Source organism: Macaca thibetana, chromosome 3 (assembly GCF_024542745.1).
Source record: "Macaca thibetana thibetana isolate TM-01 chromosome 3, ASM2454274v1, whole genome shotgun sequence".
Classification (NCBI taxonomy): domain Eukaryota; kingdom Metazoa; phylum Chordata; class Mammalia; order Primates; family Cercopithecidae; genus Macaca; species Macaca thibetana.
In genome coordinates, this window is record NC_065580.1 from 60,049,578 (window position 1) to 60,067,037 (window position 17,460).

Sequence of the window (17,460 nt, forward strand, 5' to 3'; positions counted from 1 at the left end):
TCAAGATAGAATTAAAGCACTGCTGGAGATAATCAAGATAGCCTCCCCCCGTCTTTTTTTTTTTTTTTTTTTTTAAAGACAGAGTCTCATTCTATCTCCCAGGCAGGAGTGCAGTGGCGTGATCTCAGCTCACTGCAATCTCCAGCCCCCAGGTTCAAATGATTCTCCTGCCTCAGCCTCCCAAGTATCTGGTATTATAGATGCCTGCCACCATGCCTGGGCTAATTTTTTTTTTTCCATTTTCAGTAGAGATGGGGTTTGCCATGTTGGCTAGGCTGGTCTCAAACTCCTGACCTCAAGTGATCTGCCTGCCTTGGCTTCCCAAAGTGCTGGGATTATAGGCGTGAGCGACTGCACCCAGCCAAGACAACTCTTTAAATAGCTACTACTTTCCTTCTCAACCCATTATTCATGGTTTAATATCAGACATGATATTGTAAATGCAAAGAACTGTATGATAGACTCATTTCTTTATTAAAAAAGTATGATTAAAATTGTAATTTGTGGCGGTAGAATGACAATGTAGAATCTATATTTAAGCACACATCTTAGAAAGGATACTTGGGGTTGTAATAGGTGGGAAAATATGCAAACAAATGAGCTGGTGCATATTGGGCAGCAACTTCTAAAATGTAAAAAAGTATCTCTAGTAAGCAATGACAGTCTATATACAGTATGGAATTTTACTTGAGAAATATTATTTGTTACATAAAAATGCTTATTGGTGAAAACCAGTCTTTGCAGAGAAGGAGTACTGATGTCCACTTCCCTTACATTATATAATAACTGATATACCTATACAACTATGGTAAAAGTCCACTTACAGTCCCCATATCCCTTTCTTCCTTGGAAAGTATAGTGCTTCAGCTTCCTTCAGCACTAAATCTGCTTAATAAATTGAAGATTATATTGCAGGTGCTAGAGAGGAAAATTTTCAGAGCATCTTACCAAGTAAACAGTATCGCCTTACAAAGAATTATGGTAATTTAACATATCACTACTATCATATTTGGCAGTGAAAAACAAATATGGTTGAAAAATACCAACAGTGGCCACAAAAATCACTTCTTATGTGAGATTACATTTGAAATTTGCCTCCCTCACACTGTCTGTCCAGGTTGAGGCCTCCAGCCCCATATTAAGATGAAAGATCAGAGTAATGATGTCTAGAAATTCTAGATAGACATCAAAAGAAGTCAGGGACCTCCTGCCTAGCACCTAAATTAACATGGAGGAACACAGAGTCTTGGAACGCATCTATGAGACTCCTGTTTTGAAGAGTGGGAGTTCTCTTCCTATCTCATGCCATTAAGAATCTCAAATGATCCAGCCCAGGCCACTCCTTTCTACTCCAGATTCATATTTCTAACTGCCTACTCAATATCCCTGTGTGAACATCTTATTGATACCATTAACGTAACATCCTCTTTCTCCCCACAAACCTGCTCCTTTCACAGTCTCTTCTTTCTCAGGAAGTGACATCTATATAAATCCTAATGTTCAGTTCTGAGAACTTGGATCATTTTTGACTCCTCTATTTCTCTAACCTCCCACACCCAAATACATCAACAGATTCTGTGAGCTCTGTCAAGCATCAGATCATTTTTTTTTGCCACCTCTACCTCTACAAGCCACCATTATAACTCACCTAGATGATGGCAGTAGCCTCCTGTCATGCAGCTTCTGCCACCCCTTCCCCTCTAACTCCAACTTCTTCCTACACCAGGTCTTCAAAGTAAGCCAAATCCAACCAGTGATCTTTTGAAACCAAAGCCAAACACTATCATTCACATGTTCAAAACTCCTCAGCTGTTTTCCATTTCACTTTAAATAAAAACTTTTCAATTACTTACAAAGTCTGACATTGTGTGGCATTCTGACCTCATTTCTTCCTATCATTCCTTTTTCTCATTACAGCGCAGCCTCATTAGCTTTAGAGCTGTTTCTTGAACAATCCTGGCATCCTCCAGTATTAGAGATTTTTGATCCCTCTTCCTGGAATGTTACTCTGCTCGATAATGTCTTGGTGCATTCCACATCAAGTCCTTGCTCACACAGTATATCTGCAGTAAGGCCCTTTTTGACACCCATTTAACTTCACAACCTCCTGCTTACCACATATCATACCTACTTTCTCTGCCCTTTTTAAATTCACAGATTGTGTTATTATTTGATATACCAGGGGTTTTCCTTATTTGTTTATTATCGATCTTTTCTCTTTAGAATGCATTATTCCTGAAGACAGAGGTTTTTGTCTTTTTTCCTGTTATACGCCTAGCTTCTAAAACAATGCCTAGAAAATATATTTCCAGTGAAAATATTTGTTGAACTAATGAATAAGAGGATCAGAATACTTTTAATACACAAAAGCACTAAGGTTGTTATAATCTGTTAAGGTCCTCAAAGAAAGGTAGAGAATAAAAGCCATAAAGCACCATCACCCCAGTGCTTTACTTGAAAGATCACTCATGCTCGTGGCTGCTACTATTTGCTCCCTCTGCTAACCCTAATTTTCAAAGGTTTTAGCCCCATCACCATCATGACCCATGTCACTCACTGTATAACTGAAAATAGCTATGACCTTGGCTGACTCTGAATTCTGCATATTCCTTTTCAATTTCTCTACTCATGGTTCCTTCCAATTTGGTACAAGTTGATGCAGTTTCCCGCCTAGGTTTACACTTGGATAAAAAGTACCCTGCCTCAGACTGCCTTTCTTTCTTAACCCAACCAGTAATCACACAGTCACCACTCCAAGGATAAAGCATGGTCATCAAGGTTCTGAAAGCAAATCTCAAGGTATCCATGCTGAAATAATACTCTTGTAGCTTGAACTGGAACCAGCATTATAAGATAATTATTTATATCCTTGTTTACAAGATAATTAAGCAATGTAGAGAAATCCTAGGAAGGTGGGTTTTAAGGATACACTAAAGCATATAAAATAAAAAAGACGGCCTGGAGCGGTGGCTCACGCCTGTAATCCCAACACTTTGGGAGGCCGAGGCAGGTGGATCACAAGGTCAGGAGTTCAAGGCCAGCCTGGCCAAGATGGTGGAACCCTGTCTTTACTAAAAATACAAAAATGAGCTGGGCATGGTGGCGGGTGCCTGTAATCCCAGCTACTCGGGAGGCTGAGGCAGAGAATTGCTTGAACCCGGGAGGCGGAGGTTGCAGTGAGACAAGATCGCGCCACTGCACTCCAGCCATGGCGACAGAAGTGAGACTCTGTCTCAAAAATAAATAAACAAATAATAAATAAAATAAAAAAGACATAAATTAGATGATGCAAAAAATGAAAAAAGCTAAATGCTACTTGAAATATTTGATGGGTCCTAGAGGAGTAGGTGTTACAGAGGAGCTCTAAAGGGAGAAAGGACTCTTTCCAAAGTACTGTACTCTGGACTTGCCATATCTGTGAGAATCTCAAGTTATAACGCATTACCATTTTCTTCATTCAAATACTATGTGTGGTGCTAAACACAGCTTCTACTTTTAATGTCATTTAAAGAAACAGCAATAGAGCTAATTCTAAAGATGTGAAACACTTCTGTATTGTCTGGTGTCATACATTTGGATGTTGAACTGTTTAGTGCTCACCGTTTCCCAGTTGGGTAGAATCTGGAGCAGGAATGGCCATCCCAGGCGCAATAAGGGTCCCGTGCCAGGCAGCAGTCAGCACAGGCTGTACCATAGATGTGGCAGCGATGCAGAGACACTTGGGAAACCCCTTCATTGGAACTCACATACAACTGTTGCTATTAAAGGAAAATGATGATTTATTTCAGATGTGGAAGTTAAAAGAAGACTTTCAGCAGGAACACATTATAATATATGCTCACAAACCCTTGGATTCATTTTGGAACCGACTAAAAACGTGAAGCAAAGCACAGAAGGGTATAAAGCCAAAACAAATAGAATTTTCCTACGTTAATATGCCTATAACATTACCACTTTCCTGTTAAAAAAGAAAAGCTCAAAGCACCATATAGAATGGTAATGTGTTTTAGACATTGGGATTCATTGTTCTCTCAGATTTGAGCTAATATATTACAGATTTAAGTTATGAATTTTTTTTCTTTGAATGCAGTGTCTTAGCAAAGCACAAGGAAGCATTCTTATTTTTTAAGTATGGCCACACATTACTTTGTAAATTTGAGAAAGTCTGGTTTAAAATAAAGGGCATTTTAAGTTTACAAGGAAAAAATGGTCAATAGTAAGCATTGGATGAAATAAAAAAGTACATTTTGGTCACCTGCCTTTGAAAGTAGCATGTTATCCATTAAAACTACTTAAAAATAATTATTTAGAATAATATCAGTATTTATATTTATACATGTGTTAAAATTCTGCTTGATCCAGTGATCATCATCATCCTAAAAATCTCATGAATGAAAATTTCATCCTCTTTCAATTGTAGGATGTCTACTGCTTCTAATGGTTTGATTCCTTTAGCTGGGCATAATATGGTTCTAAGGAGTTGAAGGAATGAGTCTCTTAATTGACACTCCTTACTTTCCAAAGGACTGATATAACTCAAGTTAGCACAGAATCTGTAAGCTGAAACTTGAATAGACGTGGATGTATGGGTGTGTGTGTACTCCTCCATGTACACATACACATACATGCACATATATATACATTTAAAGATTAAATCTCTGGAGATACCATGTGTCCACCAGGCCCTGAAGCTCTGGAACCAGAGTTCCAAGATTCAAATCTCAGCTCAGCTACAAATTTGCTGTGCAACTTTTCTGAATCACAGCTTCCTCATTAGTAAAATGAGGATAACATAACACTTACCATATGGATTTTTTGTAAGAAATAAATGTTGTAAGGGTTTCCTCCACATAAAATGCTTGGAATAGTTTCTGGCTCATAGCTTGCTCAATGAATGTTAATTAATGGTAAAAAGTACGGTAAAATATCAATTAAACTATCAATATATGTTTTTAATTCTAATCAGTTATTTGAATCACATCTCACTCTATTACATCTAATAATTTTATTCATATCAATTGAGTTTTCAGAAATTTTGCTGAAATTGACTGGTCTCCAGTTGAAACATTCAAACTACAAGAAAACAACTGCATGTTTTGACAATAACCATTTGTCCAGGAACATTTGAAATAAATGTTTATTGAATAAATTAGTAAGTAATACAGTAAATTTATCAGCTTCATTAAAATACTTTAAGGATACTAGTATATTTGAGTGTAGGACACAGGTAGTTTCATTCTAGATAATATAATTTTTATTAGTCCTACTATTTTCTGTTATATGGAGTAAAAGAACAAATTAAAAAAATAAGAGAGCATAAAATGGATAATAAAATGAGAAACACTGAGAAAGTTATTTAAATACACACAAGATGTCATTAACAATTTGTAGTCCTCTCGCACTGAAAAAAGGATGCAGTATGCAGTTGTACAAATGATTTCCAAAAAGTCAAATAATTATCCTTGCCTTGAATCTCACTGTTTTAATGAGACATTTTAAATTATCTACAATTTAAGATGTTGAAGACAGATGTAATACGTAACTACAGTTAAAACTTGCATACAGGATTACTATGCCACACAAATGACTTTGTGTTCATTTTGAATCTTGCCCTGATACTTTCTCTTTCCATTAACTACTGTAAACAAAGGGCTTCCCTGCTGACTTCAAAGACAATTCCGACTTGAGAGTCGCTCCCTAGGACATTAGACAAAATGACGAATGGCTTCTCGTTACTTGGGAAAATGTTTGTTATGCACCATACAAACATTTTTACAGATGAGATCGTTAGCTCCATTGTACCTTATTTATTTTCCCTAATAAAATTCAGTGATGTGAAAAGAGTGTAAGACTGACCACAAAATACTACTTCATCTCTAACAAACCAAATATGGTGAAGAGCTCCAGAATTATGTAATCAGTTGTACTAACACATAAAACCTTTATTGTGTATTCCAAAAAAAAATAGGTCTCAGGCTTTTACACAGACAGCATTTACTGAGGATCCACTTTATTCCAGGTAATTTATATAAATTAACTTGTTTGTGAGAAAAGCATTACCTTACAAATGTAGAAACTTAGGTCAGTGAAGTTACTTGATTTGTTCGTACATTATGGTCAGATAGGGATGCAAATGCATGCCAAGCCTATTTGGAAGCCTACTCCATTCTGACTATATTACTCTGTACCTTAAAAATTTTTTTTTAAATAATACATTTTGGGAATGGAGAGGTACATGGTTTGCTCACGTATATAATGGAATTGTACTTTTTATTTCCACGATCATTGTATATTTGCATGTGTAGGGACAGATTTGACAATTAATTTGAGGATTTCAATTACAGTCAAATATTTCTTTTTCAATTCCTGAACTCTTAGATTTGAGACTTTCTTTCTTTTCTTTTTTTTTTTTTTTTTGACATGTTTAAATCCTAGGAAATAATATTTCCTTTAAAATAAGCATAAAAGAATGCACTGCGTATTTCAAATATGTGACAACAGTAGAAACTTAAGAGAGGATTGATGACTCATTCCAAGCCTCTAACAATGTTGTGACATTACAGAGTAGCCCAAACTTTATGCTAAATTCTTCTCAGAAAGATTATTTTTATTTTAGTTGGCTTCACACACCGTAATATTTGAGAAAATCGGATATACAAAATGTTGGAACATCTTGCTGTATATATGTTCTGCTCTGACAAACTTTTATACAAAAATAAACCTATTCGGTCTTTCACTAATAACTAGGTAAGTTCTACATCAAAATTAAAGGTGACTTTGTGGTATACTTTCAGAGGTATTATTTATTTTGTTAATACGAGAACTAATTATTCAGAAGTTATAAAATATAATGTCTCATAATAAAATATTTTAATAAGCAAAGAGCATAAAATAGCTTAGTTTTTACCTTTTTAGATGAAATTTTCATTGTCGTTATAGGAGCATGATTCTAAAATATTAGAAAACAACATGTTAGGTGCTCAAATATTCCTTAAAAGGATTTTACATTCAGATTTTTTTCTATTAAATCTCAAGAATAAATCATTTTTCTTTATATACACATCTACTTTAAAAGTACTTGTCATATATGCACATTTGCATATACTTGTCTATAAAGTACACTTTCTCTTTGGAAACTAAGGATAGAGTTGTTATACCTAAAGTTTGAGACCAGCCTGGCCGACATGGTAAAACCCCATCTCTACTAAAAATACAAAAATTAGCCAGGCATGGTGGTGGGCACCTGTAATCCCAGCTACTCGGGAAGCTGAGGCAGGAGAATTGCTTGAACCTGGGAGTCGGAGGTTGCAGTGAGCCGAGATTGCACCACTGCACTCCAGCCTGGGCAACAAGAGCAAAACTCTATCTCAAAAAAAAAAAAAAAAAAAAAAAAAAAATGTAGTAATTAAAACACATGTATCGATATAGGTACTAGAACAAAAAATGAAAATCCGAAAAGGAAATTTTTGGAATATTCAATACAATGAATAATTCAGAATCAGATCCATGGACTCAGGTGGAGGAAGACGTGGAATGGTACACCACCTAATTCCTCCGCAACACAAGCACTCTGCATAAGACACTGTTGTTCACCTGCCAGTGCTGTTTTGGAACGATAATATATTAGGCTGAACTATACTAGTTAATACTCATTGTTGCAAACAAAAAATATTGTTAGAAAAGGTTCTCTTTTGATAAAATGTGAATGAAAGAACCTAAGAATTTTCTGAAATAGTAATGTGCTTGCAAAGTATTCATAACTTTACTTCTTAAAAATTATCCGTTACTTTTAATGATTAAAAATTAGACTTCTGGTGGGGTGCAGTGGCTCATGCCTGTAATCCCAGCACTTTGGGAGGCTGAGGTGGGCGGATCACCTGAGGTCAGGAGTTCAAGACCAGCCTGGCCAAAATGGTGAAACCCTGTCTCTACTACAAAATTAACTGAGTGTGGTGGCACATGCCTGTAATCCTGTAATCCCATTTACTCAGGAGGCTAAGGCAGGAGAATCGCTTGAACCCAGCAGGTGGAGGTTGCAGTGAGCCAAGATTGCGCCATGGCACTCCAGCTTAGGTAACAAGAGTGAAACCCATTTCAAAAAAAAAAACCAAAAAACAAATTAGACTTCTGGTAAAGTGATTAAGATCCATGAGCTTTACTTGAATAACTCAGGTGGGAACAAGCTCTCAAAATCAAGTGTACCCCATTTATTTTGCTTTCTGGAGCTGCATGTATTTGCCAACATTTTAAAAGGGAAAACAGTGGTATCTTTAATTCTCCATTGCAACAATTTTTGATCATCCCATATAAATACGTGCATGCACATGTGCGCACACACACGCATATACACATATACAAATGTTGCAACTTATAATCAGCTAGACAGTTACTAGTAGTTATACTTCCAATTCTAGTTAAGCTCAGGGAAACCAGACTTATTGCCAGAAAATGTGGAACAGAGGACTAAAAGAAGAGATTATGGTCCTGCACTGTATAAAAACTAAGCTCCTGGTTTTTCGAAGTCACACTGAATTTTCTGCAGTACGTCAGTGTGACACTTAGCTAAGAAAACTTTTCAATTTAAATGCATTATTTCCTCACATGCTCATCACAGTATATCATACACACCCAATTATTTTTACCCCACCTCAGAAATGTGACACAAACACCATGCTGAAGACAGTAACTGTATTCGGTAACTGTGTCTCCCGACTTGGCCGTATCAATCACTGGCACACACATTAGTAAGAAAATTCAGACTTTTTTTGGTGTCTCTTGAGCTGATGTCCCCACATGCATTCTGACTGACTCTGTTTTTCCACTGAGAGTTTATTATTCAAGATGATAACACCAGCATAACTCATATGACAGACCATAAGTAGTTAGCACGTGATCAGAATAACTCATGTTTCTTTCTGTAACATGTATGTTTAGGCTTATGTCATGCTCACTTAATTTAACATTTCCTGATAATCAAAAGGTGATATTTCAGTATAAAAAATGAAGTGCTGCTATATGACATTTTTGCTATCTTCAAGAATACTCCAGAATAAGGCACTTCATATTATTTTGGCAAGCCAAGTTGTCCCTACAGAGTTGAATGAGAAAAAAAAAATGTTCTATATAATGTAATTTTGGTTAATCTAGTGAAAAAATCAATTTCTTTATAAAACAAAGCATGAAAAAAGCACTTGTTTGAATATCATTAACATCATTTTATGAGCCCAATTTTAACATGCCAATCACAAAGAACCTGTGCCAGTTAGTCTGGCATTAAAACTTGTAAATTTAATAATGTAGTAGGAAACTTGCCAGAGTTCTGCAAATTTTTTATTTGATTCTATTACATATTTCTTTACATTTAAAATTTATTACCTAAATCTAACAGCGCTGCACCCTACCCTCTTACGTGCTTATAAAGTCAATATTTTTGGTGACAGTGGGAATGTCTATTAGTGAGTCAATACATTCTAAGTCTACTCAACTAAGAAAAGCAATTTGCTGGACTAGCAATAGTCTGCTACTGGGAGTTCTAAAGTGCTACTTTTACTCAGTCATAGGCTGACTCTGGTCTTTTGTTGTGTCTGGGCCATTGTTTCTTAATTGGTTTAGTTGGAAATAGTGGTCTGCAGCAGGATTGATTCCATGCCAAACTTTCTTTGCAATTCTAATAGCTCCTCCGCTGCGCTTTACCCATCTTTCCAAATGCAGATAAAAAGCACCATGTGAACTACAGTGACTGATACTGTGAGCAGAGAAGGGCACGGCAGGACACCACAAATCCCCTCTCCTGGCTCACAGATAAAGAACAGGCACTCTGCCCTGACCAGGTGAGATCTTACAGTACTGAACTTCCCTTGGGTACGTTTTTTTTTTTCTGTCCTTTTTCTTTTTTCTTTTTTATCCCAAATTCAAGGACAAGGAGAATAATACAATGAAATCTCAAGTTCTGATAGAACATGAAGTTCTGAGTGGTAAAGAGACAACATTTGTTTTATTTAACTGAAGTGACATTTGAGTTAAAGGCAATAAAACAAGAGAAAACAAAGTCGTTTTTCATGAAATTACTGGCTAAAAAAATATGAGAAAGCTTATCTAACAATCAATAATGTGCAAGTATTTGGGTTTCAGTGGCTTGTGAAGCAAATGATAAAAGCCCTTTCATGGCAAAATCTTCCAGACCTTGACAACTAGAACTCATTTTTTAAAAATAATGATGACCACAATTCTTCAAGTTGTGATGATAGCTTAAAAACAGAAAGAATCCTTTTATGTTAAGATAACTTGAAATGTAGGAAAACACTTTGCAAAAATATTTGTTCTGTATTTCTTATTTTATCTGGTGTTTTCCTACCCTCAAAAATTCATAACATTCATTTATTTGATCTTTTATCAAATATAGTTTCCTCCCAACTGGCTGTAAGATTAAAGAATTCACTCATCATGCATGTTCTGAGATTAATAGAAGAGATGTGCAAACCTTAAAGACTTCCAGCTCCTCCAGAATGAGCTCGCCACTGACAGAGTTGTTAGTAGGAAGAACAACCACTTTTTGCACAGTACCCCGATCTAAATTTAAAAAAAGAAGCAATGAGATGTTACAATACTTTTTAAAAGAAAGCTATTTAGACACAGGACTACTGACTTAGAATATTATTTATATAAGTATTTAGTAATCAAAAAACATTGTATGTATTAAGCCATTGACATGTGCTGAATGTATTCCAAATCTCATAAAAATTGAAACACATACAATTCAAGGGGAACCAAGAATATCTTTTTTTTTTTTTTTTTTTTGAGGCGGAGTCTTCACTCTGTCGCCCAGGCTGGAGTGCAGTGGCACCATCTCGGCTCACTGCAAGCTCCGCCTCCCGGGTTCGCGCCATTCTCCTGCCTCAGCCTCCGGAGTAGCTGGGACTACAGGCGCCCGCCACCGCGCCCGGCTAATTTTTTTTTGTATTTTAGTAGAGACGGGGTTTCACCGTGTTAGCCAGGATGGTCTCGATCTACTGACCTCGTGATCCGCCCGCCTCGGCCTCCCAAAGTGCAGGGATTACAGGCGTGAGCCACCGCGCCCGGCCAAGGGAACCAAGAATATCTTATATTTTGCACATATTGGGTATAGCTACAACTATGAGAGAAGGAAAGAATCTCCAAATGTTAAGTCAAAAGTTCGGAACCGAATGTGTATTCTTGTAATACAATACATAAGTTTTTTTGTTTTGTTTTGTTTTTTTGAGACAGAGTCTTGCTCTGTTGCCCAGGCTGGAGTGCAGTGGTGCAATCTCGGCTCACTGCAACCTCCGCCTCCCGGGTTCAAGCGATTCTCCTGCTCCAGCCTCCCGAGTATCTGGGATTACGGGCGCCCACCACCATGCCTGGCTAAGTTTTTGTATTTTTAGTAGAGACAGGGTTTCACCATATTAGTTAGGATAGTCTCGATCTCCTGATCTCATGATCCACCCACCCTGGCCTCCCAAAGTCCTGGGATTACAGGCGTGGTGAGCCAATGTAACCAGCCAATACACAAGTTTAAGTTTGATCATTAATATTACTTTCTCCTCCACACCAACATTCTAAAGTGACAATCTCATTTTGTTAACATTAAAACAATGATTTCATTATTCAAAGAAAGATGACTACAAATGAATTTTTATAATAACTGTATAAGTCACTAGGATTGGAAAATTCACATTTGGTCTGTAACTATGATGAACTTTAGACATGGTAAAATGTTTCCCTCACCATTCAAAATCATCTTCAAAAAAGAAACATAACTGATTTTATTTCAGGTGTGGATTCCTATTCATAGAAAAGTTCTACTATTTACACAACTTTGTCAGTTTGTTACAGTAGGTAGATAGTCAGACATGAATAGGTGAGGAGAGAGTCCCCACCCCCAACCAGTAATGTCAGGCAACCAACGGGTGACGGTCAGGCAGTTATCACATGTCATGTCTCTCTAAAATAATAACTGGTTGCAGCTGGTGCTGAGGCAGGAAAATAGGGTCTGGAGGCAGGGAGTGTCAAGCCAATTCACACTTCAGCTATGACAGGAAATATCCTCTCCACAGGGCATACACCGGGTAAATGACTTTGTAACTTTACCTCATCCCCTTCCTTTACACAGGTCATACCCCAAATAGAGGGTATTTAAACTCCAAAAAATTCTGTAACGGGGCCTTTGAGCCCCTGTGCTCAGGCCCACTCCCACACTGTGGAATGTACTTTCCTTTTCAATAAAACCCTTCATTCCTTCCTTGCTTTGTGTGTTTTGTCCAACTCTTTGCTCAAGATGCCAAGAACCTGGACACCCTCCACCGTTAACAGTGCCAGGGAAACACAGTCTCCCAGTAGATGGAAACACCTGAAACTGGTGATCGGCAGCTTCCCAATAAGATCTCAGGAGCTGGGTGAGTGAGCTCAAGCATGTGCATTAACAGGCAAAACGGGGCAGTTTTACTCGTCTCTGACCTTCTTTTAGGAATGCTAGACTGTGAAGGGAAGAACGCCTCAAGTGAGCACGGGCACAACTCCAGTAAACACACTGTGCATGCTCCCCTCCCACGTGCTGGCAGGCCACCATGCCTGCGGACAGCCTACCCCAAGGCAGGAATCAAGGGAGAAGGGACCCAAGACCCCAGAAGTATGTGAACCTGTAACACCCTAAGTCAAAGGCCAAAACTGCAAACTTGATTTCTCAAGTCACACAATTGTATTTTCCTTCCTTTAATTCCTGCTCTAAAGCTTTTCAATAAACTTTTAACTCCTGTTCTAGAACTTGCTTTGGTCTTTCACTCTGTCTTAGGCCCCTTGGTCAAGTTCTTTCTTCTGAGGAAGCAAGAACTTAGGTTGCTGCAGACTCATACAAATATGCCGCCAGTAACAAGCTGGCAATATGTTTCTTTGGATATTCTCAAAATGTAGAGGAAATACTGAAATTAGAGGATCCAAATAAGTTAAATCAAATAAGAAACGTACTCGTATTTCCCAATTACAGATAGCCAAAAACTGAGATGTCCAAATAAATATAAGAATATAAGAAATAACATTTATGTCAATATTTGTAATTAAAATGGTTTCACAAGTCACATAAACATTATGCATATAATCATGCCACTCAACCAATCACATACATTTTAGGTTGAAAAGACACTAGTTTAGATTTAGCAATGTGGGGGTTAAAGCAAATTTGTGAGTAATCTGGCAAAGTAAAAATGTATTTACTTAAAATGTTTCTATTAATTAGTGAGTTGGATCATAAATATCAAGATATTGCTCTTTTAAATTATAACTATAAATTTTTAATTTGTAAATATGTATTATAATCAACATAATGCACATTTTTAAATTCTGTTGAAAATGTTCTAAGAAGAATTAACTTGAACTGAATTGTACAGGGATTTACAACCAGAAATCATTTAGTGAGTAATATGATAAATTTCAAATCTCATATCTCAAGTTGGCTTCTATTCCACAGGCACAAGTTACTCTGACATCAAAGATTTTATCTCATGTTTATAGTTTGTGTTTTATGAATCCAATGGAGTCAAAGTAATTCTTAATAAAGAATAAACTCAACTTTAAAACACTGCAAACTAAAAAATAAAAATCCACTAAATTAAAAACAGTGTTTATACAAAAGAGCAAGACAGAGTTTGCCAGAATAATGCCTGAAATTTGTAAGGATACAAAGTATAAGCACATAATCTTAGAAGTTGCAAAGCACTCTGTAATTTAAAATTCACTTCTTAAACCATACTCAAAAAAAGGGAAAATAATAATAATCCAAAAGATTTGCAGGCTTTAGTTTTAATCAAAAAGCTCTGAAATATCTGTTTTGTAGCTGCTTCCTTAGAATTACCCCGATAACAACTTAGATGATTTTCTTGAAAGATAAATAATACAAGTAAAAATTAGAAGTGAAAAAACATTTGGGGATGCTGTGCAGAGACATGTCACAATTGAAAAGGGATGCATGTGGTTGGAGGTGTTCCTTAATTTCTACTAACGACCTATTGGAATTAGCAGTGGAAACTTCTAGGTAAACACAACATACCAAAAAACGATCTGAAAGCCAGGAAACTGTGATAGCTAGGGCAAGATTTGTGTGTGCATGTGAGTGTGTGTGCGTGTGTAAATGACCACACACATGTGTATGCATATATGTTCCTGTTGAATATTTGTTGAATTAATCTGTAGGCCATGAAGGATGAAAGAAAACTCAGGAGGATACAGATGTAAAATCTTTGTTATACGGGCATGTTATCATAAAAAGCATGTTCTTTTTTTTTGTTAACAAATCATATCAGTTTTACAGTTCCCTGCTGCAGTTTGTAAGAATCACTACCATTCTATGTGACAGCAAAATCCACATTCTTTCTTCTTTGTTTGCAACTCTTTAAATTTTTTTATCTTTAATCATTATGGATATATAATAGTTGTACATATTTATGAGGTACATGTGATATTTTGATATATATATATACAATGTTTAATGATCAAATCAGGGTAACTGAGGTACTCATTATCTTAAGCATTTATCATTTCTTTGTGTTAGGAACATTCCAATTCCAATCTTTTAGTTATTTTAAAATATACAATAAATTTCTGTTAACTATAGTTGCCCTATGAAAAGAGACGGAGTAGAGGCTGTGTATAACACAGCTCCAAATAAAACCATGTAAAAACAGGTTTTGATTAGAAAGGTTCCAATAGATAAAACTATCAGCTCTGAAAAGAAATAAGTACTTCAAATGATACAACTGACTCCATATTCCCCTAATGTTTTCACTTACTATGACAGCAAAATTTTACAGAAATCCCCATTTTCTTCTGACAGGGCCCACAACAAACGTACTTTATGCACACCACCTTTCAAATATTACACAAAGAAGGGCTATAAAGATGAGCTAATAAAAAGATAATGCAGGCCGAGCACAGTGGCTCATGCCTGCAATCCCAGCACTTTGGGAGGCCAAGGTGGGCGCATCACCTGAAGTCAGGAGTTAGAGACCAGCCCGCCCAACATGGCGAAACCCTGTCTCTACTAAAAATACAAAAAATTAGCCAGGTGTGGTGGCAGGCACCTGTAAATCCAGCTGCTGAGGAGGCTGAGGCATGAGAATCGCTTAAACCTGGGAGGCGGAGGTTGCAGTAGGCTGAGATAGTGTCACTGCACACCAGCCTGGGGGATAGAGCAAGAGTCTGCCCCCCTTCCCCCCCAAAAAAAAAGATAATGCAAACCCTGTTTTTTATCCATTTGCAGTAAAAGTTACAATACTACTTTTAGTCATTTCTCTTTTCCTTTGTTATTTTTGGTTTTGACAGTAATGGGTTCCCTATATGAGGACTACTTCTGAGGTATCCGTGGGCTGTATCGTTTACTAATAATTAAGTAAGTAGTCTTAAGTTGTCTTCTATCCATTTTCACTCACTGATTCAACAAGAAAGTATTGAGTGAGTTCAGTGAGTTGAGCAGTATGCATGCAAACACACAGGCATAGGACTCAAGAGTTTAGAATCTAGAATTTATGGTTTTCTGAGAAGTAAGTGTGTTCCCATTAAAATGTTCGTCATTGAGAGATAAGCATTCCAGAATGGCCGTAAAACTCCCAATTACTTATGTCCACAAAAAGCCATCTCCATGCCCTTTCATTTGAAGATAATAATATACTTATCAAATGTCTTCCTTCTGGGGGTGGTGAGAATGGTATTCTCTGAATGTATTCACAACTATAAATCCTTTTTAGTGTTCTGTAGAATTGGGTTATTTTTACATCCTTGGGGAAAGCACCATGCCTGTGATACAGTTACAGTGAAGCTGTCACTTCTTTTTTCTTTAAACCTCACTTTGCTATTGTATAAAATGTAAATAATAACCATGCTTTTCATAATGGCTATCTAAAAATCCATTAAGCTAAGGCTAAAGCCTAGCCAGAATCACTTCCCTTCTTTTGGCACTAACACCCTGACACATCTTTCGGAAACACCAACTACCTCATTTCGAGCCTACCTGCTTAAGGAATGGCTTACCTCTCTCCCAGCTCCAGGGAGGCCCACATGATGTAGGCCTGGCCAACAAGAGCATACCCTTGCCCCTGTGATTCACATAGGAACAGGCTAGAAACAAGTGAGGGCCCTGCCCTTCCCGGGAATGAGTGAAGTGAGACTCTTCTTCTTTCTGAAATCAGGAGCATTAAACCTTGTAAATCTGGAGGTGCTGGAGCCATTCTTGCTACCACATGCAGAGACTTCGTTTAAGAACAAGCAATGCACAGGAAAATAAAACTGAAAGGTAGTGAAATAAGTTCCTGACAACATGATATTAGCACAAATTCAGCTATGTCTGAGGCTGTGTTCTGGACTTCTCAGTTAAATGAAGAAAACGGTATTTTGTAAGTAGTCTGAGTAAGGTGTGTGGTCACTTTCAGTTGAAAGAGTTCTGACTAATAAAAATTAAACAAATAAGACATGGAAATTGCTTAGCATGGTATCTGGCACATCAATAACATTCTCAGTAAGTGGAAGTTATGTTTTAGCTTTAGCTCCATCATTGAGTACACTTTTGACACGATTGTAGTCACGTTCTTTGACTGGATCTCAATTTTCTCATCTGTGAAGTATAGATAATTTAAGAGATACTCTAAATACATTAAAGCATTGTGTGAATAAGCAAGACAAATCTGCAAAGTGATTTACATAATGCAACTCTATGCACAAAGATAACACAGCAGACTCATCAATCCATATGAGATATTTTCATTTTCTTTTGTTTTATTAAATCATCAAAGAAAATTTCCTAGACAGGCTTCCTTCCTACCTTATTTTATACTATCTAATTTTTTTTCTAATATAAGGAGCACAGCAGTTATCCTTAAGCCTTTCCACTGTCTCTGGCCAAGAGATCAGCTTACATTTATAAGTACAGTAAGTGTTGGCTGTGGCAGGCAAGTGATCAAACACAGCTCATTACCAAGCAGGTCATTGGAATAGTCATTTGTATATCTATCTCCTGAGTCTTATGTAAACAGTCCTTAGGGAGTTTCCCTGGAAACTGATGTGCCAAACTGTCTGCTTTCCCCTGTGGTTCTGGTTGCCTAGGGATTTGGGGCAACACTGCCTCCTTAATGAGATCTGGCCAGTCCCTTCCTCCTGGTTGCTAACCTATAAACGTATTCCAGTCAGGGCCAGCCTAATGGGTGTGTCACCCACAGTCACACAAGTTCCTGTGCTCTTCGTGCTCCTAGGTGTCAGTCTAGGCAGCCCCGTACATGATATTAGGGGTAAATTACTGCAAAATAATTAGTTCTAGTATTAATTTATAGTAGTATTATAAAAGATAAAATCACTACATTTACTAAAAGGCATCTCTTCCCTTTTAATAATTTTCTGAGACAACTTGCTTATTAAAATAAAGAAACATACTTTGAAAGCCCAAAAAAGAACTGCAAAATCTTT

The 17,460-nt window shown here is 37.0% G+C and overlaps 1 protein-coding gene across 1 annotated transcript in view; it reads right to left on the bottom strand.

The window, feature by feature from the left end:
- The window catches only part of SEMA3C (semaphorin 3C), a 179,290-nt gene that overhangs the window by 12,222 nt on the left and 149,608 nt on the right, over window positions 1-17,460 (bottom strand). Inside the window, exons 13-15 of the mRNA XM_050785237.1 lie at window positions 10,481-10,569; window positions 6,908-6,949; window positions 3,601-3,758 (exon numbers count right to left, since the gene is read on the bottom strand). Coding sequence (XP_050641194.1) covers window positions 3,601-3,758; window positions 6,908-6,949; window positions 10,481-10,569 — 289 coding nt within the window. The remainder of the gene's footprint in view (window positions 1-3,600; window positions 3,759-6,907; window positions 6,950-10,480; window positions 10,570-17,460) is intronic.